General features: G+C 41.9%; 2 protein-coding genes across 2 annotated transcripts; both read right to left on the bottom strand.

Moving 5' to 3' along the window:
* Window positions 1-2,288: 2,288 nt before the first annotated feature.
* Window positions 2,289-3,403, bottom strand: LOC129620437 (olfactory receptor 49-like). The gene has a single exon (XM_055536283.1). The coding sequence runs from the start codon at window positions 3,261-3,263 to the stop codon at window positions 2,289-2,291; it is 975 nt and encodes a 324-aa protein (XP_055392258.1). The 5' UTR covers window positions 3,264-3,403.
* Window positions 3,404-14,429: 11,026 nt separating this feature from the next.
* On the bottom strand, window positions 14,430-15,461 carry LOC129620438 (olfactory receptor 49-like). Its single transcript, XM_055536285.1, has one exon. It carries the CDS (start codon window positions 15,459-15,461, stop codon window positions 14,487-14,489), a length of 975 nt encoding a protein of 324 aa, XP_055392260.1. The 3' UTR covers window positions 14,430-14,486.
* Window positions 15,462-23,638: the final 8,177 nt, after the last annotated feature.

Raw genomic sequence — 23,638 nt, forward strand, 5'->3', positions numbered from 1 at the left:
CTGGTTCCAAATAGGAAAAGGAGTACGTCAAGGCTGTATATTGTCACCCTGCTTATTTAACTTATATGCAGAGTACATCATGAGAAACACTGGGCTAGAAGAAGCACAAACTGGAATCAAGATTGCTGGGAGAAATATCAATAACCTCAGATATGCAGATGACACCACCCTTATGGCAGAAAGTGAAGAGGAACTAAAAAGCCTCTTGATGAAAGTGAAAGAGGAGAGTGAAAAAGTTGGCTTAAAGCTCAATATGCAGAAAATGAAGATCATGGCATCTGGTCCCATCACTTCATGGGAAGTAGATGGGGAAACAGTGGAAACAGTGTCAAACTTTATTTTTTTGGGCTCCAAAATCACTGCAGATGGTGACTGCAGCCATGAAATTAAAAGACTGTTACTCCTTGGAAGAAAAGTTATGACCAACCTAGATAGCCTATTGAAAAGCACAGGCATTACTTTGCCGACAAAGGTCTGTCTAGTCAAGGCTATGGTTTTTCCAGTGGTCATGTATGGATGTGAGAGTTGGACTGTGAAGAAAGCTGAGCACCGAAGAATTGATGTTTTTGAACTGTGGTGTTGGAGAAGACTCTTGAGAGTCCCTTGGACTGCAAGGAGATCTAACCAGTCCGTTCTGAAGGAGATCAGTCCTGGGTGTTCTTTGGAAGGACTGATGTTGAGGCTGAAACTCCAGTACTTTGGCCACCTCATGCCCAGAGTTGACTCATTGGAAAAGACTCTGATGGTGAGGGGGATTGGTGGCAGGAGGAAAAGGGGATGACAGAGGATGAGATGGCTGGATGGCATCACTGACTTGATGGATGTGAGTCTGAGTGAACTCCGGGAGTTGGTGATGGACAGGAAGGCCTGGTGTGCTGCGATTCATGGGGTTGCAAAGAGTGGGACACAACTGAGTGACTGAACTGAACTGAATGATTGGTGATGCTGCACATCTTTTCATGTACATATTAGCCATTTGTAGAAGAGCTGTTTTTGTTATTGAAAACATAGGTTTTAATTTATAGTAGCTATATAATCCTTTCTTGAAATCTTTCTATGGTAATCGGGCCAGTTAAGTTTTCTATTTCTTTTTACTTTTTTGAAAATTCTCATTCTCTAGGGATTCGTTCATTTTCTCTAGGTTTTCCTATTTGTTATTGAAGCGTTACCCATGGTATTTTCTTACAAAAATCATTTAATACCCTAAAATGTAGTTATATGTGTTCTTTCTATCTTCCTTATTCGATTTCAAATTCTTTGAAAGCATAAGTTAAGTGTTATCCACTGAAATGTGCATTTCCTTGGACATGGCATTCATGTAATAATTATTTTGAGATAAGTTAACATGCGAATTGATCTCATTATTTAGTTAATATTTGATTATTTACCAATATGACTTAATTTTCATTTTCATGAAAATAATGAACATCTTAGTAACAAATTTCAATAGGTTTAATACTGTATTTAACTTTGTGTAAGATAAATAGGATATTCTGAATATAAAATTTATAGTATTCCAGACAGAAAAGTTTTGTTAACGAGTGTGAAATTTAAAAGGAAGAGAGGGAAGGTAGGATGAGAAACAAATGAAAGAAACTAACCTTTAGTGAGACTTATTATGTGCCAGTCACTATTTAAGATTCTTGCATAGAGTATCTCATTTGACTTTTATCATAATTCTTTGAAACGGATCCTCATTTTACAGATGAGAAAACAGGGGCTCAGGGAAGTAACCAACCAGGTTACTTGGAATAGGAATGATGAATGTCTATGAATTTTAATACTAAACTAAGAGTTTAGTAGTAACTTATACGCAGGATAATAAACAACTAACCTTATTTTTTGAATTCTTACGGATATGTTACTGTGACAAGACGAGGAGCATGTTAACAGTGTTCTCCTCTCCCTAGAAGTTCTTGGAGAAACAGAAACACAAAATCAATCTGAAAGTACTTTCTGAGTATTTATATGGTCTATCACAACAGATTGGTTTTTGAGGCTTATGGTGAATTACAGAGCCAGTACCTCTCATCAAAGAATTTGTATTCTGCTGGGAAGCCAGGCATATAGATGGAATGATGCGAAATATACAAATATGATAATTACTAAAATTGCCTTGAGGGGCCACAGAGCTTATGAGTTGATGCTGAGTTTCACAGTGACTGGCACCCCAGAAACATGTCATCAAGCTTTTTGTGGATGAGAAAGCCTCCATCTGTTGCAGAGGCCTGATGTTCCCTTAGCTTGAATGGGGATCTTATGTGCAGCCTCTTGGATCCACAGGTTTATTAGAAGAGCTTGTTCACCTGCTCCTTAAACACCTGCTTCACCTGTTTGTTCCTGAGGGTGTAGATGAAGGGATTGAGCACTGGGGTCACCACGGTGTTGAGCAAGGCCACCACCTTGTGCCTGTCCTCCCCCTGGCCGCCCTTGCCCGACCGGACATACATGAAGATGCAGCTGCCATAGAAGAGAGAGACAACAGTGATGTGGGAGGAACAGGTTGAGAAGGCTTTCTGCCTCTCCTTGGCTGAGGGGATGTGCAGGATGGTGTGGAGGATGTGACCATAGCAGGCAGCCGTCACAGACAGAGTGCCCAGTAGACTGACATTGGCCTGGATGAAACTTAGAATTTCCATCAGACTTGTGTCTGCACATATGAGTTCCAGGAGTGGAAAGCTGTCACAGAAAAAATGATCAATGATATTGGGACCACAGAACGGCTGGTGAAATGTGAGGAAACCTGGAATGATGTTGAGAAGGAACCCTGTGATCCATGAAGAAAGAACTAGCTGGACACAGACCCTTTTGCTCATGGTGGTGACATAACACAAGGGGTTACATATGGCCACATACCTGTCAAAGGACATCACTGCCAGTAGGAAGAACTCTGTGGTGCCCAGGAAGAAACAGAGGAAACATTGTAGGAAACAGCCTTCCAGGGAGATGGTCCTGTTTCCAGTCAGGATGTTGGTCAGCATCTTGGGGAAGATGACCGAGGTGAACCAGATTTCTAGGATGGCAAAGTTGCGGAGGAAGTAGTACATGGGGGTGTGGAGGCGCCTGTCCATGAGGGTGAGGACCACGATGAGGAGGTTCCCCAGTAGAGTGAGCAGGTAGGTCAGGAGGAGCCCCAGGAAGAGGAGCATCTGCAGCTCACAGGCCTCTGAGAGCCCCAGCAGGATGAACTCGGTGACAGTGGTGTGGTTCCCCGTGGCTCCTCTGGCCTCTGCTGGGGATGCCCAATCAGCGGTGTGCAGCATCAAGAGTCGTGATGTTCTGGGGATCTGAGGACACGTGGAACTGAAAGGAAAGAGGGATTTTGAGCTGAAGGAATCCTTTATTTCTTCCACCTGCAGGTCCCTTTTCCTCCCTCGTCGGGCTGGTTGTCCAGGTCCCTCACTGAGTTAGCATCAAGTCACATACTTTGATTCAAGTGTCTGGTATTCTTTGGGGAAAGTTTTGCCTTTATCAATTCTTTTTCTGTTTTTCTTTTTTATGTTAGGAAGTGTGTGTCCCTTTATTTCTTCTTGATCAGATGATGTCTTTTCCTATATTTGTCCAAATGTTTTAAGTGGTCTCTCAAATAAAGTAAAATATTTTCTCTGCAAATCTGTATCCATTGATCACAGACCTTTATCAAAAACACTGATGGAAAATTTACTCTAGAACTTGTTACACAGACATTTCAGTTAAAGAGACTCCGTGTGTGCACCTGAGTGTATGCACCTGAATCTCAACATTTACTAATCTGTCTGGGGCCAGTTCTCTAACCTCAGGAAACTCTGCTTCATCATTGGGAATAAAACAATTCACAAGAGAAAAGTTCTCCAAAATTTAAGTTAGTAATGTATACTCAACACCTAACATGAGGTTGACCACTGACCATGCAGTCACACAATGCTGGCTATTTTTATTTCTCCCTTTCTGGCTGATATTCTTGCAGGATAATTAAGGATAAGTAAAAATAAAATTGGAGAAAACATACTGGATTTCGGGCAATGTGTATTTAAACAAAAAGTTTTAAAACATAAAAATATTATCAGGTCGTCATGGACACTTTAAGATATACAGCAAATGAAAAGAATCACCGATAGTCCTACAGAGACAACTGCTATTAATATATTGATTTATTTCTATTTACTTTTCTATTATTTACAGTGTATGGATTTGAATGGTCATGCACACAGATTATTATTTTCAACATCCTTGCTTCCCACATATCAGTACAACAAATTATTGTTATGCTATTACAAATCCTTTCTTAGATATTATTGGCTGATATTGTTTGAGGGATTCATGTGCTATAAAATTGTTGTATCAGAGGAGAGAACATGCATTTGTAGATTAGGCATGATGCTTATTTCTTTGGGATAAATTGATAAATAATATTAACAACAATGATAAATGCTCATATTTAGAATTTTTTGGTTCAATTTCAGTTTTAGAGAATATGTCTTTGTTTTCCTGGTCTTTTCTAAAAGATTTTTTTTTCTAGTTTTTACATTGTTCAACAGTGTCTTTCTGGTTCTGGATAAAGAATTCGGCATTCTCGCCATCGGTTGTTGTTTATAGAAATGAAAGGTAAAGGCAAGCTTCTGTGGCGAAAAGCTGACTCTGTCTGAGACAGGAGCAGGAACTAATATGATACGCCTGCCTCAGAGAAATGGTAATGCAGTGCAGTATGCTGGTGCTGGTGCTAAGTCCCTTCAGTCGTGTCTGACTCTGTGCGACCCCATAGACAGCAGCCCACCAGGCTCCCTGTCCCTGGGATTCTCCAGGCAAGAACACTGGAGTGGGTTGCCATTTCCTTCTCCAATGCATGAAAGTGAAAAGTGAAACTGAAGTCGCTCAGTCGTGTCTGACTCTTAGCGACCTCATGGACTGCAGCCTAACAGGCTCCTCCGTCCATGGGATTTTCCAGGCAAGAGTACTGGAGTGGGGTTGCCACTGCCAGTATAGCTGTGTAAAATATGTATCTATATAGAAAAGAATTGGATGAGAACACAGGAAAATGAGCATAATTGCCGCAATAGGATGGGAGGATGGTGGGTGATTTTTGTTCTGTCTCTTTGTTATGTTATTATTGATTGTAAAATAACTTAAATTCAAAGTCATAAAAGAAACCAGCACAGTGAGCCCATTTGGACTAAGAGTTGGATGAAACAGTTTGAGACAAATGGGAAATAAATGGCTGCCTATGAATAGAGTGCGGAGAAGGCAATGGCACCTTGGAATAGAGTGAAAAAAAGTCTTAATGATTCTGTGAGCCATCGGCTGTTCCCGAGTCAGGATACTGAGAATGATGCAAAAAATCAAAGAAGTGAGCTGTGCCACAGCCCGCCAGTGGACACCTGAAAACAGATGGCAGGCTTCCAGCAGAGCATCCAGAGAAATCAGGTTCCCCTTCCCCACACCAAAAATTGCACCAACGTAGATTACCTCAGTAGATACTAGGTGAGATGCTCAGTTGTCTTTAAGGCAGTTCTGACGAGGGGAGACGCCTCATTTTCACCGGAAACTCCTGACTCTGCAGTGTTGCCTGAGGAGGACCCTTCTTGGGGGTTCACCAGAGATGCGAAGTGAAGGACGCGCCAGAGCTGTAACATGGTGCAGGTCATGGACACTGACAGGTCCTGTTTTCTTGTAGACAGTACATGGAAATGTCAGCAAATATCCATATTTTCCTACAACCAATTTCTCTTAAATATTCTCTGACTCTCTTGCCATCAATGTATCTTCAGATATCCTCAGAAACGAACTATCCCTAGATAGTCCCTAGAACATCACCAGTTTATCAGGAAGCTCCTAGTGCTCCTGACATGTCATGGCCAGAATACTTCCTACTTAATGGTTCTTCCATCCTTCCTATACTAAGGCAGAAACAGACATCAGTTGATGCAGACTCATATGACTCATCTTCAGTTGGGCTTAAGAGGTTTCTGGTCCTTCCAGGAGTATAGTGTCCTTAGAGGATTCTGGGGTAAACTAATCATGGCAGACTCCTTGTCTCTGTGGAACTGGCTTCAGGCTTTGACTGCTTGGGGTTCTGTTTGGTTTCCATGGAAACTCAGAGATACAGCAGTTCCACAGCTCAAACTTAATCAATGTAGAGGTTCACATGCTCCTTTTGCAGGGTGGAGCTGTGTTTCCCTGGAAATTCATTATCATCAGTGTTAATAGGGACTTGAAAATTCCCTTGCGTCTTTCTTCAATTTTGGGATTTAAAGTTTACTTTGTTCTGACAGAGAAGCTCAGAAACTTCTAATGACATTTATTTGTAACAAAGAAATAGTTATTAAAACATTCAGTGAATTTTAGTTGAATTACTGCATGATTAGTTTAACTCTAGGTGCCAGAGACAGGCAAAGTCTTGTGGGGGAGACAGAGATTAAACACACAAGTATTACTAATTGTGACAAGTGTTTTGAAGAACAGCTCATAGGAGATCCTGAATCAGACTGAAGGATAAGGGAATATATTCCTGATGGAGTTATATAAAGTTGAAATCTGAAGGATAAGCTGGAGTGTGTGTGGGGGGGTGAAGAACCTTTAATCAGTCATTCAATAAATGTTTATTGAGCACCTACTATGTGCTAGGTTCTATACTATGTACTGAGGATGACTATGAGTGGTGAATGAAACAGAGATGATCCCAGGTCCCCCTCGAGTTTACTCTCCATTGGGGGAATCTTGGTAAAAGGGTTTTGAAATGGTCTTCGTCTTCATTCTTGGGCCGTTCAACTTAAATCTACTTTGGAATCCCACTTTCTCTCTTTGGTCACCACACTGTTTCCCAGACTGGATGAAACTGGCTGATGTAACTTGACTGCAGGAAGTGGTATGATTTTAGGAGCCAATGATGTGTTTGAAGAGGCAAATGAATGACTGGCTTTCATTTGTCTGTTTTAAATGGATTAGTGAGTTATTCTGACTAGGGAAGAATAACTTTGGGGAATATTCTTCCCCGAGAGTGAAGAACCAGCAACCCACTCCCTAAACACCAGATCACTTCATATGAACTGCTGTATAGTCATCTTACTCCTGGTACGAGTCATGGCTCCACCACGAACCTATAAGAAGGAGGCCTAGATAACTGGACAGCTGAATTTAAGGAGTGTACATGGCATACACTGGTTGCGTCTCCTGGGATCAGCTTATAGAGCTTGTATTCTTCCTCTGGCCATATGAGAAAGCACACTGCTTTCTGAGAGCCCTGCAGCTCTCAGGCTGTGTACAGAGAAAAAAATTAGTGTTTTTGTCATACTAAAATTCAGAGAGAGAAACACATGAGAGTAACTATGTAATAACAAGACACTGTGAGGGCTATGAAGGCATAAAACTGGGTGGCTTAGGAGAGAAAATAAGTGAGACTTGCCTCGGCCTTAGATGGATAGACAGAAAAGACACGCATGAGGAATTGTGATTGCAGCTCTGACTTGAATGCAGAGGAGGGCTTGACCAGATGGCTGGTTGGTTGAGTCCCAGGCAAAGAGAAGGTATGTCAAGGCCATGATATGGCAAAGAGGTGGTATTTTTGACTTAAAGTGAGAAGGCCAGTAAATCAGAAAGAGGGTGACAGTGAATTGATATTTGGCTGGAGACTCGTGCTGGGTTCAAGATTTGTAGAGCTTTGTAGGGCATACCTGGTAAGGAGGATAGATTTCATTCCAAATGCAAGTGCAGAGACGTGACCTCCCCACCTCCTGGTATTCATGTACTTGTGTAACCCCTTCTGGCTGCTGCACCTAGTGACTGCCTTCTAATAAATAGAATGTAGTACAAGGGATGAGATGTCATTTTTGAGAATGTGACAAGGAGACGGTGGTTTCTGTCTTACGTGCGTCTCTTGCTCTGTTTCTCGCTCTGAGGGAAGCCAACTGCCACATTGTGAGCTGTCCTGCGGAGAAGCCCACATGTCTTTAAACTGCTATCTGTAGCCAGTAACCAGTGAGTGCTCGAGGCCAATGAGCAGCCACAGGAGTGAACATGGGAGCAGATTCTCTTCCAGAAAAGCGTTGAGATGACTGCTGCCCCAGCCTATATCTGGGTTACAGCCTTGGGAGATACCTTGAGCCAGAAGCACGTAGTCAATCCTTGTTCAGATTCGTAACTCAGAAACTGTGAGCTAATAAATGCTTGTTGTTTTACGGAGCTAAGTTTTGGGATAATATGTGACTCTTCAATAGATAACTAATACAGTTCTCTTCTAGCCTTTTTAGGCTTTATTCTTGAGGTGTCATGATGGGGAACTCAATGCACGATGCACCATTATAGATATCATACTTCTATAACTTTTGGTCTTTTACATTCTGCTGACAAAACTGTTTTGAATCTTTTGTTTTATAAACCCTGAACTTAGTTGATATCATTAATGATTCTTATACAAACTTATAGAGAGTAGTATTTGCTACTTCCTGGGTTTGAATGGTGGTGGTTTAGTCACGAAGCCATGTCCAACTCTTGAGACTCCATGGACTATAGTTGGCCAGGCTCATCTACCCATGGAATTCTCCAGGCAAGAATACTGGAGTGGGTTGCCATTTCCTTTTCCGGGGGATATCCCCACCCCAGGGATCGAACCCATGTCTCTTTCACTGCAGGTGGATTCTTAAGCCACCAGGAAAGCCTGGGTTTGAATATAGAGACATAACTGTACAAGTGCTTAGTGACAAGCTTATAAATATTAACAATTTTCTTCTCGGTTTTATGACAATCCGATTTCAGGACAGCTTTCTTTGCTATAAACTAAACAATGAGAATGAGAGACAAATATTGGACAATTCCAATGGCATTGGAAACTGTTGTGAAGAGTTCCTGTTCCCAGTCAACAGGCAATGGCTCAGGTTTGCAGTGCCCACAATAGAAGTGTCTAAGCCAACTATCGGAGAAGGCAATGGCACCCCACTCCAGTACTCTTGCCTGGAAAATCCCATGGACGGAGGAGCCTGGTAGACTGCAGTCCATGGAGTCGCTAAGAGTCAGACGGGACTGAGTGACTTCCCTTTCACTTTTCACTTTCACTCATTGGAGAAGGAAATGGCAACCCACTCCAGTGTTCTTGCCTGGAGAATCCCAGGGACGGGGGAGCCTGGTGAGCTTCCATCTATGGGGTCGCACAGAGCTGGACACGACTGAAGTGACTTAGCAGCAACTTAGCAGCAAGCCAACTATTATTTCCTCTTCAGCCAGCTTTTCTGCCTTACTGTCCTATTTCTGTGATAACATCGTTTTAATTATGTGGATTCAATACCTGGGGATCTCCTTTGTTTATGTTTAGTTTTTTCTCTCCAAACATTTTATCTCTTCAGTACCCAATCCCTACCAAATTCTGCATGTGCAACATCTTACACACTTTTCTTGCTGCTTTGTCATAAGTACTATCCAAGGTCATATACACATGACCTCTTAAGTTTTCCATTATCTTTTTATGTTAACTTTTAATATGGAAATTTCAAGCACATACAAAAATAGACAAATTGTATAACAAATTTCCATGTAGTCATCACCTAGATTCAACAAAAACCAAGTCATGGCTTCTTATTCTTATTTCAATAGACTGCCATCTGCTTTCCATATTATGGTGGAATAAATCCAAGACATTATACCATTCCATCTGTAAATATTTTAGAATTAAGACACTATTACTCTTTAAAATAAAAACATAATGTCATTATTACTTTAGAAAATTAAAAATACTGTATCATAAAAAGGTTTGTTATTTTAATTTGGGTTGTACTAATTAGTATGGTTGAACATGTTTTCACTTATTTATTGGCTCTTTGTGTCTGTTTCTCTGTGAAATATCTATGTATATCCTTTTTTAGATCATTTATCTATTGAGTTGTTTATCTTTGTGTAGGATGGAAAATAATCCTTTATTTGTAATTTGCATTCTCTACCCTCTTCCTGAATGTCCATTTAAACCTGTTCATGTAGTTATTTCTTCCTTGACGTTTGATGAAATTCAGGACAGTTATGCAAATTTTCTGGGCATACATATAATTTTAGAAGTCCTTCATTCACCATTTGTTCAAAGAATGGGATTATCAAATTGTCTGATGCCATATAATTGTTAAAATTTGAACTTCATTTAAAGTTAAAATGTATTCCTTCCTCCATATAAGGCCTGTTTCAAGCAGAGAATCTTCAAAGAGAAAGGGTGTGTGTGGTTGGCTTCGTCTGTCAAGTCTGTGAGTCCACCTCTCCCTTACCTGAGTTTGCTAACCCTGCCCTGGGGATAGGATTCCGGTGGTAAGAAGTAGATGGATATCCTATAGGAAGGGGAAGATGATATGGAGAAAGATGGTAGTGGTGGTGGTAAGTAGTGGTGGATTTGATACATATTTTGAATGTATGACCCACAGAATGAACAGATTGGTTGTGGAATATAAGAGAAAGAGGAGTCAAAGGTAATGTAGTTTTGTTTGTGATCTGGAATCTGTACTTTTCTTATTGTGGAAAAATACATGATAATATAAACTTTACCATTTTAGCCACTTTAAAATGTACAGTTTGTTGGCATCAAGTATGGTCACATTGTTGTGCAGTCATCACCGTTATCCATCTCCTGAACTTGTTTATCATCCCAAACTGAAATTCTGTATCCATTAAATAATGACTCTCCATTCCTACCCCCACCTTCAGCCCCTGTTAACCACCATTCTACTTTCTGTCTCCATGATTTTGATTACTCTATACCTCATATAATGGCTTTCCTGGTGGCTCAGGGGTAAAGACTCTGCCTAGAGTGTAGAACGGGTTCAGTCCCTGGGTCAGGAAGATCCCCTGGAGAAGGAAGTGGCAACCCACTCCAGTATTCTTGCCTGGCAAATTCCATGGACAGAGGAGCCTGGTGGGCTACAGTCCATGGTGTTGGAAGAGTAGGACATGACTTAGTGACTAAACTACCAGCACCATCCGTCAAGTAAGTGGGCTCGTACAACACATTCCCATTTATGTTGTACTTAGTTCAGTTAGCGTAATGTCTTCAAGGTTCCTCCAAGTTGTAGGATTTATCAGGATTCCGTTCCTTTTTTAAAAAAATCGTTCATTTATTTATTTTGACTGTGCTGGGTCTTCACTGCTGCATGGGCTTTTCTCTAGCTGCAGGAAGCAGGGACTACGCTCTTGTGGTGTGTAGGCTTCTCATTTCGGTAACTTTTCTTGTTGCAGAGCACGGGCTCCAGGGTGCATGGGCTTCAGTAGCTGAGGTGTGGTAGCTCTGTAGTTGTGGTTCCCAGGTTTCAGAGCACAGGCTCAGTGGTTGTGGTGCATGAGCCTGGTTGCTCTGCTGCATGTGGGATCTTCTTGGACCAGGGATTGAACCTGCATCTTCTGCATTGGCAGATTGATTCTTTACCATTGAGCCACCAGAGAAACCCCAAAATGCTATTCCTTTTTGAGGCCAAATAATATTCCATTCAATGTACATACCACATTTTGGCTATCCATTCATTTATCTGTGGACATTTGTGTTGTTTCTGCCTTTTTGGTTATTATGAATAATGCTGCTATGAACAAGGATATAAAGATATGTCTTTGAGTCGCTTTTTCTGTTCTTTTGGCTATATATCCAGAAGTGAGATTGCTGGATGATATGGTAAATCAGTTTACTTTTTTTTAGGAATTGCTGTACTGCTTTGCACAGTGGCTGCATCATTAGACATTCCGAACCCCAGTGCACAAGAGTTCTAGTTTCTCCACATTCTTGCAAACACTAGCTATTTTCTGTATAAAAATATTGAAAAAAATAATATCGATCTTGCTGCTGCTGCTGCCGCCAAGTGGCTTCAGTCGTTTCTGACTCTGTGCGACCCCATAGATGGCAGCCTACCAGGATCCCCCATCTCTGGGATTCTCCAGGCAAGAACGCTGGAGTGGGTTGCTATTGCCTTCTCCGAATAGCCATCTTAATGGTGTTAAGTAGTATCTCATTGTGATTTTGATTTACATTTCCCTAAATGATTAGTGATGTTGCACATCTTTCATGTCCTTATTGGCCATTTGTAGAACTGTTTGTTTTTGTTGTTGAGAACATTGTATTTTAGTTTATAGTAGATACATTATCCCTTTTGAAATCTTTCTGTGGTAATTTGCGTAGTTTTCTATTTCTTTTTTGATTTTTGAAAATCATCTTTCTCTAGGGAATCATTAATTTCCTCTTGTTTTTCAATTTTTCGTTGAAGAGCTACGTATGGCATTTTCTTAAAAAATATCATTTTATACCCTAGACTGTAGCTATTTGTGTACTTTCTGTCTTCCTTATCAGACTTGAGATTCTTCAAGGGCATATATTATTATCTCTTAGATGACATAGAATATTTCCTTGAAAATGATATTCATGTAATAATTTTTGGTTAAGAGTATGTTAATTTCTTTATTTAATCTTTGATTATATACCAATATGACTTAATTTCAACTTCATCAAATATTAAAGAACTTAGTAACAAATTTCAAAGTGAAATACTGTATGTAACTTTATATATGATTTAATATAACATTTTGAATATACAGTTTGTAACATTTTTAAACATTTAAGGCATTTTGAACAAAAAAGCATTTGTTAGTAACTGTGGAAAATCAAAAGAAAATAGGGACAGTGAGTGAAAAACAGATGAAAGGAACTAACATTTAGTGAGGATTTATTATCCTCTAGTCACTAGAGGCACTTTGCATAGAATATCTCTGATATTTTATCACAATCCTCTGGAACCAGACCACCTGACCTGCCTCATGAGAAATCTGTATGCAGGTCAGGAAGCAACAGTTAGAACTGGACATGGAACAACAGACTGGTTCCAAATAGGAAAAGGAGTACGTCAGGCTGTATATTATCACCCTGCTTGTTTAATTTATATGCAGAGTACATCATGAGAAACGCTGGGCTGGAAGAAACACAAGCTGGAATCAAGATTGCAGCGAGAAATATCAATAACCTCAGATATGCAGATGACACCACCCTTATGGCAGAAAGTGAAGAGGAACTCAAAAGCCTCTTGATGAAAGTGAAAGTGGAGAGTGAAAAAGTTGGCTTAAAGCTCAACATTCAAAAAACGAAGATCATGGCATCTGGTTCCATCACTTCATGGGAAATAGATGGGTAAACAGTGGAAACAGTGTCAGACTTTACTTTTCTGGGCTCCAAAATCACTGCAGACGGTGACTGCAGCCATAAAATTAAAAGTTGCTTACTCCTTGGAAGGAAAGTTATGTCCAACCTAGATAGCATATTCAAGAGCAGAGACATTGCTTTGCCAACAAAGGTCCGTCTAGTCAAGACTATGGTTTTTCCTGTGGTCATGTATGGATGTGAGAGTTGGACTGTGAGGAAGGCTGAGTGCCGAAGAATTGATGCTTTTAAACTGTGGTTTTGGAAAAGACTCTTGAGAGTCCCTTGGACTGCAAGGAGGTCCAACCAGTCCATTCTGAAGGAGATCAGCCGTGGGATTTCTTTGGAGGGAATGATGCTAAAGCTGAAACTCCAGTACTTTGGCCACCTCATGCGAAGAGTTGACTCATTTGAAAAGACCCTGATGCTGGGAGGGATTGGGGGCAGGAGGAGAAGGGGACGACAGAGGATGAGATGGCTGGATGGCATCACTGACTCGATGGACATGAGTCTGAGTGAACTCCAGGAGTTGTTGATGGACAGGGAGGCCTGGCATGCTGCGATTCATGGGGTCGCAAAGAGTCGGACACGACTGAGCGACTGAACTGAACTGAACTTTACAGATCAGAAAACTGGGACTCAGGGAAGTAACTGGCTAGTGGGTAGAAGCATCTTTCTCAGTAGGAATGAGGAATTTCTAAGAGTTTTGATACTAAAGAAGCATAAGTAAGTTCTATGTAAAATAATAAGTAAGTATTCTTATTTTTGAGTTCTTGCTGATGTATTTTTGTGACAGGAGTGTAAGAGTGAAATGAGGACAGGGCTACCAGCAGACGTACTCCTCTCCTCTGAGGGTGCTGGAGAAACAGACCGAAAGCAATCAGACTGAAAGTACTTACAGACTATTTGGTCTATGACAATGGATTGTTGTTGAGGCTTATGGTGAATTATAGAGCTAGTGCCTGTGTGTCAGCATGCTAAGTCACTTCATCCATGTCCGACTCTTTGTGACTCCATGGACTGTAGACCACCAGCCTCCTTGATCCATGGGATTCTCCAGGGAGTAATACTGGAGTGGGTTGCCATGCCCTTCTCCAGTACAGCTAGTATCTGCCATCAAAGAACTTATATTCTTCTGGGAAGCCAAGCAGACATTGATGGAATGAAGAGAAATATTCAGATTTGATAATTTCTAAAAATGCCTTGAGGGGCCACAGAGCTTATGAGTTGATGCTGAGTTTCACAGTGACTGGCACCCCAGAAACATGTCATCAAGCTTTTTGTGGATGAGAAAGCCTCCATCTGTTGCAGAGGCCTCATGCTCCCTTAGCTTGAATGGGGATCTTATGTGCAGCCTCTTGGATCCACAGGTTTATTAGAAGAGCTTGTTCACCTGCTCCCTAAACACCTGCTTCACCTGTTTGTTCCTGAGGGTGTAGATGAAGGGATTGAGCACTGGGGTCACCACGGTGTTGAGCAAGGCCACCACCTTGTTCCTGTCCTCCCCCTGGCCGCCCTTGCCCGACCGGACATACATGAAGATGCAGCTGCCATAGAAGAGAGAGACAACAGTGATGTGGGAGGAACAGGTTGAGAAGGCTTTCTGCCTCTCCTTGGCTGAGGGGATGTGCAGGATGGTGTGGAGGATGTGACCATAGCAGGCAGCCATCACAGACAGAGTGCCCAGGAGGCTGACATTGGCCAGGATGAAACCCAGAAGCTTGATCAGACTTGTGTCTGCACATACGAGTCCCAGGAGTGGAAAGCTATCACAGAAGAAATGATCAATGGTATTGGGACCACAGAATGGCTGCTGAAATGTCAGGAAAGTTGGAATGATGATGATAAAGAATCCTGTGACCCAAGAAGAAAGAACTAGCTGGACACAGACCCTTTTGCTCATGGTGGTGACATAACGCAAGGAGTTACATATGGCCACATACCTGTCAAAGGACATCACTGCCAGTAGGAAGAACTCCGTGATGCCCAGGAAGAAATAGAGGAAACACTGTAGGAAACAGCCTTCCAGGGAGATGGTCCTGTTTCCAGTCAGGATGTTGGTCAGCATCTTGGGGAAGATGACCGAGGTGAACCAGATCTCTAGGACAGCAAAGTTGCGGAGGAAGTAGTACATGGGGGTGTGGAGGCGCCTGTCCATGAGGGTGAGGACCACGATGAGGAGGTTCCCCAGTAGAGTGAGCAGGTAGGTCAGGAGGAGCCCCAGGAAGAGGAGCATCTGCAGCTCACAGGCCTCTGAGAGCCCCAGCAGGATGAACTCGGTGACAGTGGTGTGGTTCCCCGTGGCTCCTCTGGCCTCTGCTGGGAATGCCCAATCAGCGGTGTGCAGCATCAAGAGTCATGATGTTCTGGGGATCTGAGGACACTTGGAACTGAAAGGAAAGAGGGATTCTGAGCTGAAGGAATCCTTATTTCTTCAACCTGCAAGTCTCTTTCCCTCCCTCATCAGGCCAGTTGTCCAGGTCCTTCACTGAGTTAGCATCAAGTCACATACTTCGATTCAATTGTCTGGTATTCTTTGGGGAAAGTTTTGCCTTTACCAATTCTTTTTCCATCTTTGTTTTGTCTGTTAGGAAGAGTTTGTCCCTTTAAATCTTGTTCAGATAATTCCCCCCCCCCCCGTATTTGTCCAAATGTTTTAAGTGGTCTCTCAAGTAAAGTAAAATATTTCCTCTGCAAATGGTGCATCCATTGGTCACAGGCCTTTATCAAAAACACTAATGGAAAATTTACTCTAGAACTTGTTACAGAGGCATTTGAGTTAGAGACTTTGTGTTTGTACCTGAGCTCCATCATTTACTAACTTGTGTGGGGCCAGTTGTCTAACTTCACCAAACTCTGCTTCTTCAGTGGGAATAAAACATGTATTTGTAAATTAGGCATCACGGTTACTTTTTTGGGATAAATTCCTAAGTAATCATAATGAAGAATAATAATGACAAATGCTCATATTTAGAATCATACATTGGTTCAATTTCAATTTTAGAGAATATGTCTTTGTTTTGAATAATTTTTTTCTAGTTCTTACATTATTTAGCAGTGTCTTACCGACTTCCCTGGTGGCTCAGACGGTAAAGCGTTTGCCTACAATGCAGGAGACCTGGGCTTGATCCCTGGGTTGGGAAGATCCCCTGGAGAAGGAAATGGCAACTCACTCCAGCATTCTTGCCTTGAAAATCCCGCTGACGGAGGAGCCTAGTAGGCTACAGTCTATGGGGTCACAAAGAGTCGGACATGACTGAGTGGCTTCACTCACTTAGAGATCTGGATAAAGAAGTAGGCATTCTTGCCATTGGTTGTCCTTTATAGAAATAACAGGTAAAGGCAAGCTTCTGTGAAGAAGAGCTGACTCTCTCTGATACAGGTGCAGAAACTAATGTGATACGCCTGCCTCAAAGAAATGATAACACAGTGCAGTATAGCTGTGTAAAATATGTATGTATATGGAGAAGAATTGGATGCTGCTGCTGCTGCTGCTGCTAAGTCGCTTCAGTCGTGTCCGACTCTGTGCGACCCCATAGACGGAAGCCCACCTGGCTCCCCCGTCCCTGGGATTCTCCAGGCAAGAACACTGGAGTGGGTTGCCATTTCCTTCTCCAAGAATTTCATGAGAACACAGGAAAATGAGCATAATTGCCATAATAGGATGGGAGCATGGCGGGTGATTTTTCTTCTGTCTCTTTATTATTTTTATTATCACTTATAAAGTAACTTAAATTCAAAATCAGAAAAGAAGCCAGCACAATGAGTCCATTTGGACTAAGAGTTGGGTAAAAAAGTTTGAGAGAGACAAAGGGGAAATAAATGGCTGTCCGTGAACAGAGTGAAGGAAAGCCATTATGATTCTGTGAGCCATCAGGTGTTCTTGATCAGGATACTGAGAACGATGCAAAAAATCAGAGAAGTGAGCTGTTCCACAGCCCGCCAGTGGACACCTGAAAACAGATGGCAGGCTTCCAGCCAGAGCATCCAGAGCAATCAGGTTCCTCTTCCCCACACCAAAAATCGCACCAACTTAGATCACCTCAGTAGATACTAGGTGAGATGCTCAGTTGTCTTCAGGGCAATTCTTATGATGGGGAGACTCCTGGTTTTCACAGGAAACTCCCAACTCTGCAGTGTTGCCTGAGGAGTACGCTTCTTGGGGACTCACCAGAGATGCAACGTGAAGGATGCTCCAGAGCTGTAACATGGTCTGCAGGTCATGGAACAAGCAGGTCCTATTCTCTTGTACACAGTACACAGAGGTGTCTGCAAATATACATATTTTCCAACAACCAATCTCTCTTAAGAAATATTCTCTGACTCTCACCATCCACATATTCTCAGTTGTCCTCAGAAAGTAACAATCTCTGGATATTCCCCAGAACTTCACCAGTTTCTCAGGAAGCTTCTAATTTTCTGATCCATCACCATGTCATGGACCACTTTCCTGGGGAAATGGATATGAAAACCTATCTAATTATTCTTCCATCCCTCATATAGTAAGGCAGAGACAGACATCAATAGATGCTGATTAGTTTAACTCATCTTCAGGCTTGGGCTTAAGAAGTTTCTGGCCCTTCCAGGAGTATGGTGTCCATAGAGAGTTCTGGGGTAGAATAATCGTGGCAGACTCTTTGTCTTGGACTGCTTGGGATTCTGTTTGGTCTCCTTGGAAGCTCAAAGATACAGAAGGTGCAGAGCTCAAACTTAACCAATCTAGAGATTCATGTTATTCTCTTAGTGGTTGGAGCTATGCTTCCCTGGAGATTCATTATCGTCAGTGGTAATAGGACCTAAGAAGGTCCCTTACCTCTTACTTTCTTCAATTTTGGGATTTAAAGTTTACTTTGTTTTGACTGAGAAGCTGCGAAACCTCTAATGAATTTTAACTGTAACAAAGAAACACAGTTAATAAAAAGTCATTTAAAAACACAGTTAATTCAAAGAGTTTTGTGATGTGCTTTTGTGTGATAAGTATGGCTCTAGATGCCACAGACAGGCAGTATCTTGTGGGGAAGACAGACATGAAATAATCAGATAAATATTAATTACTATTGTGATTAGTGTCTGAAAAAGAGCTCAGAAGATGTCCTGAATCAGACTGCAGGATGATGAAAGGTATTCCTGATCGAGTTATATAAAGTTGTTGTTGTTCAGTCGCCAGTCGTGTCTGACTCTTTGTGATCCATGAACTGCAGCACCCAGGCTTGCATGTCCTTCACCAACCCCTCTGCCCCAGTTTGCTCAAACTCAAGTCCATTGATTCAACGATGCCATCCAACCATTGCATCCTTTGTCGTCCCCTTCTCATCTTGCCTTCAATCTTTCCTAGCACCAAGATCTTTTCCAATGAGTCAACTCTTTGCATCAGGTGGCCAAAGTATTGGAGCTTCAGCTTCAGCATCAATCCTTCCAATAACAATTCAGGGTTGATTTCCTTTAGGATTGATTGGTTTGATCTCCTTGCTGTCCAAGGGACTCTCAAGGGTTTTCTCCAGCACTACAGTTTGAAAACATCAGTTCCGTGGTGCTCAGCCTTCTTTATGATCCAACTCTCACATCTGTACATGACTACTGCAAAAACCATAGCTTTGACTCTATGGATCTTTGTGGGCAAAGTGATGTCTCTGCTTTTTAATACGTTGTCTAGATTTCTCATAGCTTTTCTTCTAAGTAGCAAGCGTCTTTTAATTTCATGGCTGCAGTCACCATCTGCAGTGATTTTTTAGTCCAAGTAAATAGTCTATCACTGTTTCCTTTGTTCCCCCATCTATTTGCCATGAAGTGATGAGACTAGATGCCATGTTCTTTGTTTTTTGAATGTTGCATTTTAAGCCAGCCTTTTCACTCTCCTCTTTCACTTTCATCAAGAGGCTCTGAAGTTCCTCTTTGCTTTCTGCCATAAGGGTGGTGTCACCTGCATATCTGTGGTTGTATTTCTCCTGGCAATCTTGATTCCAGCTTGTGCTTCATCAGCCTGGCATTTCTCATGATATACTGTGCACATAGTTAAATAGGCAGGGTGACAATATACAGCCTTCATGTACTTCTTTCCCAATTTTTAACCAATCCATTGTTCCATGTCCAGTTCTAACTGTTGCTTCTTGACTTACATACAGGTTTTTCAGGAGGCATGTAAGGTGTTGTGGTATTTCCATCTCTATACATTTGAGACCTGAAGAATAAATTGGAGTGCGTGTGGAGGTGAAGGACCTTTAATTAATTAATTAATCATTCATTCAATAAATGTTTCTTGAGTACCTACTTACCTACTGTGTACTAGACTCTATACTGTGTACTGAAGATGACCATGAGTGGTGAACAAAACAGAGATGGTGTCCAGTCCCCATTGAGCATCCTCTCTATTATGTGAATCTTTGTAAAAGGATGTTGAAATTGTGTTTGTCTTGGTCCTTGGGCCATTCAAGCTATAACTACTTTGTAATCCCTCTTTCTTTGTTCACCGAAGTATTCTGTGGATTGGCGAAAACTGGCTGATGTAATATGACTGTCATAAATGGTATGACTAGGAGCCAATGATATGTTTGAAAAGGCAAATGAATGACAGGCTTTCAGTTCTCTAAGTGCATTAGTGGGTTAATCCGACTAGGGTTCTCTTTCCTGAGAGTCTGGCTATCCTTAATGTAGTCAGATGGCTACCAACTCACTTTCTAAACACCTGGTCACCTCATATAAACTGCACGTGTAGTCACCTTATTCCTGGTGAAGAGTCATGACTAATCAATAACTTATAAGAAGTAGGGTCATGTGACTGGATAGCTGAAGTTAAGAAGTGTACATGGCACACACTGGTGGCATCTGCTGAGATGTGCTTGTAGAAATTGTATACCTCGTCTGGTTGACCAGAACTTCCATAATTTTCAGTTAGACATGATATAGCCTATGTACTTGGTGTCACAGATCGATTTGACATAGTGCCTGTGAGAGCTTCTAAGGTGGCCCCGATGACCCATCTCCTGATATTCCTGTCCATGTGTTATCCCCTCCCCTTGTGTGTGGCTGTATTTAGTGATAGTCTTCTAACGAATGGAATACAGTGAAAGGGATGAGATGTCATTTTTGAGAATGTTACAAAGAGACTGTGGTTCCATCTTGCATGTCCATTCTTGCTCTCTTACTTGCTCTGAAGGAAGCCATATTATTAGCTGTGCACTAGAGAAGCCCACATGGCAAGGGACTCATGTCTCTAGCCAGTAGCCAGCAAGGACTTAATGACAATGAACAGCCACCGTAGTGAACATGGGAGCAGATCCTCCCTTAGACAAGCATTGGGATGACTACTGTCGTGGCCTGTACCTTGGTTACAGCCTTATGAGATATCTGGAGCCAGAGGCTAATACAGTTCTCATTGAGAGTCTGGTCTTTATTCTGTAGGTGTCCTGATGGAGCACTCAATGCATTTTTGTTGTTCATTCACCAGTCGTGTCTGACTCTGTGATCCATGGACTACAGCACCCAGGCTTCCCTGTCCCTCACTATCTCCCAGAGTTTGCTCAAACTCATGTCCATTGAGTTGATGCCATCTAACCATCATCGTCTGCCGTTCACTTCTCCTCATGTCCTCAATCTTTCCTAGCATCCAGGTCTTTTCCAGTGACTCAGCTCTTTGCATCAGGTTACCCAAGTATTGAAATTCCAGCTTCAGAATCAGTCCTTCCAGGACTGGTATTCAGGACTGATTTCCTTTAGGATTGACTGGTTTGATCTTGCTGTCCAAGAGACTCTCAAGAGTTTTCTTCAGCACTATAATTTGAAAGAATCAGTTCTTCAGTGCTCAGCCTTCTTTATGATCCAACTCTCACATCTGTATATGACTACTGCAAAAACCATAGCTTTGACTTGATGGATCTTTGTGGGCAAATTGATGTCTTTGCTTTTTAGTATGTTTAGATTTGTCATAGCTTTTCTTCCAAGGAGTAAGTGTCTTTTAATTTCATGGCTGCATTCACCATCTGCAGTCACTGTTTCCATTCCCCCCCATACATTTGCCAGTAAGTAATGGGACCAGATGCTATGATCTTGTTTTTTGAATGTTGAGTGTTTTTTTTTTTTTTAAATTTATTTATTTTTGGCTGTGCTGGGTCTTTGTTACTGTTTGGACTTTTTTGTAGTTGCAGCAAGCAGGGGCTGAGGTGCATAGGCTTCTCACTGAAGTGGCTTCTCTTGTTGGAGAATATGCATGAGAGTGTTACAAAGCGACTGTGGTTCCATCTTGCAAGAGACTCTTGGTCTCTCGGGCTTCAGTAGCTGTGGGACACGGGCCCAGTGGCTCTGCAGCATGTGTGATCTTCTTGGACCAGGGATTGAACCCATGTCTCCTGCATTGACAGGCAGATTCTTTATCACTGAGCCACTAGGGAAGCCCAAATGTTGAGTTTTAAGCCAGCTTTTTTACTCTCTTCTTTCATCTTCTTCAAGAGGTTCTTTAAATCCTCTTCACTTTGCCATAAGGGTGGTGTCATCTGCATATCTGAAGGTGTTGATATTTCTCCTGGCAATCTTTATTCCAATTCCTTCATCCAGCCTCACATGTCACATGATGTACAGTGCATAGATGATACTTTGTGTATGAGGTGTGAATGTTGCTCTTTGTGTCCGACTATTTGCAACCTCATGGACTTTACAGTCCATGGAATTCTCCAGGCCAGAATACTGAAGTGAGAAGCCATTCCCTTCTCCGGGGGATCTTCCCAACCCAGGGACTGAATGCAGGTCTTCTGTGTTGCAGGAGAATTCTTTACCATCTGAGCCACCAGGAAAGCCTGAAAAAGTATCGTCAAATCAGGTTAGAATGCATGTCAAGTATGGCAGTACCAGTCTCTGCAAGGAATACAACTTCCTTTACTTCCCTGGTTGTTCCATGTCAAATATGTCAAGGCTGTATATTGTCACCATGCTTATTTAGTTTATATGCAGAGTACATGATATGAAATGCTGGGCTGGAAGAAGCAGAAGCTGGAATCAAGATTGCTGGGAGAAATATCAGTTTCCTCAGATATGCAGATGACATTACCCTTATGGCAGAAAGTGAAGAGGAACTTAAGAGCCTCTTGATGAAAGCGAAATAGGAAAGTGAAAAAGCTGGCTTAAAACTCAACATCTGAAACACAAAGATTATGGCATCCAGTCCCATCACTTCATGGCAAATAGGTAGGGAAACAATGGAAAGAGTGACAGAGTTTATGTTCTTGGGCTCCAAAATCACTGCAGATGGTGAGTGCAGCCATGAAATTGAAAGACACTTGGTCCTTGAAAGAAAACCTTTGACAAACCTAGACAGCTTATTAAAAAGCAGAGACATAATTTGGCAACAAAGGTCCATAGAGTCAAAGCTTTGGTTTTTGCAGCAGTCAAGTATGGATGTGAGAGTTGGGACCATAAAGAAAGCTGAGCACTGAAGAATTGATGCTTTTGAACTGTGGTGTTGGGGAAGACTCTTTTGAGAGTCCCTTGCACTGCAAAGTGATCAAACCAGGCAATCCTAAAGGAAATCAGCCCTGAATATTCATTGGAAGGACTAATGCTGAAGTTGAAGCTCCAATATTTTGGCCACTTGATGGAAAGAACTAACTCATTAGACAATACCCTGATACTGGGCGAGATTGAAGGCAGGAGGAGAAGAGGATGACAGAGGATGAGATGGTTGGATGGTATCACCGACTCGATGAACATGAATTTGAGCAAGCTCTGGGAGTTGGTGATGGACTGGGAAGCCTGGCATGCTGCAGTCCATGGAGGTTGCAAAGAGTCGGACATGACTGAACTAATTAACTGACTATTCCATGTCCAGTTCTAACTGTTACTTCTTGACTTGCATACAGGATTCTCAGAAGGTAGGTAAGGTGATCTGGTATTCCCATCTCTTTAAGACTTTTCCATAGTTTGTGATCCACACAGTCAAAGGCTTTTACGTAGTCAGTGAAGCAGAAATAGATGTTTTTCTAGAATTCTCTTGCTTTTTCTATGATCAAACAGGTGTTGGCAATTTGATCTCTGGTTCCTCTGCTTTTTCTAAATCCAGATAGTACATCTTGAATTTCTAGTTCACATGTGGTTGAAGCCGAGCTTAAAAGATTTTGAGCATTACCTTGGTAGCATGTGAAATGAGTGCAATTTTGTGGTAGTTTGAACATTCTTTACCATTGTCCTTCTTTGGGATTGGATTAGATGTCTAAAATACTTTACCATCAAAAGGGTTATTATTTTAACTTGAGTTATTTTGACCATTAGTACAAGGGCTTCCCTGGTGGCTCAGTTCAGTTCAGTCACTCAGTTGTGTCCAACTGTTTGCAACCCCATGAACCGCAGCATGCCTGGCCTCCTTGTCCATCACCAACTCCTGGAGTTTACCCCAACTCGTGTCCATTGAGTTGGTGATGGCATCCAACCATCTCATCCTCTGTCATCCCCTTCTCCTCCTGCCCTCAATCTTTCCCAGCATCATGGTCTTTTCAAATGAGTCAGCTCTTCGCATCAGGTGGCCAGAGTATTGGAGTTTCAGCT

Source organism: Bubalus kerabau, chromosome 10, assembly GCF_029407905.1.
Source record: "Bubalus kerabau isolate K-KA32 ecotype Philippines breed swamp buffalo chromosome 10, PCC_UOA_SB_1v2, whole genome shotgun sequence".
Taxonomy (NCBI): Eukaryota; Metazoa; Chordata; class Mammalia; order Artiodactyla; family Bovidae; genus Bubalus; species Bubalus kerabau.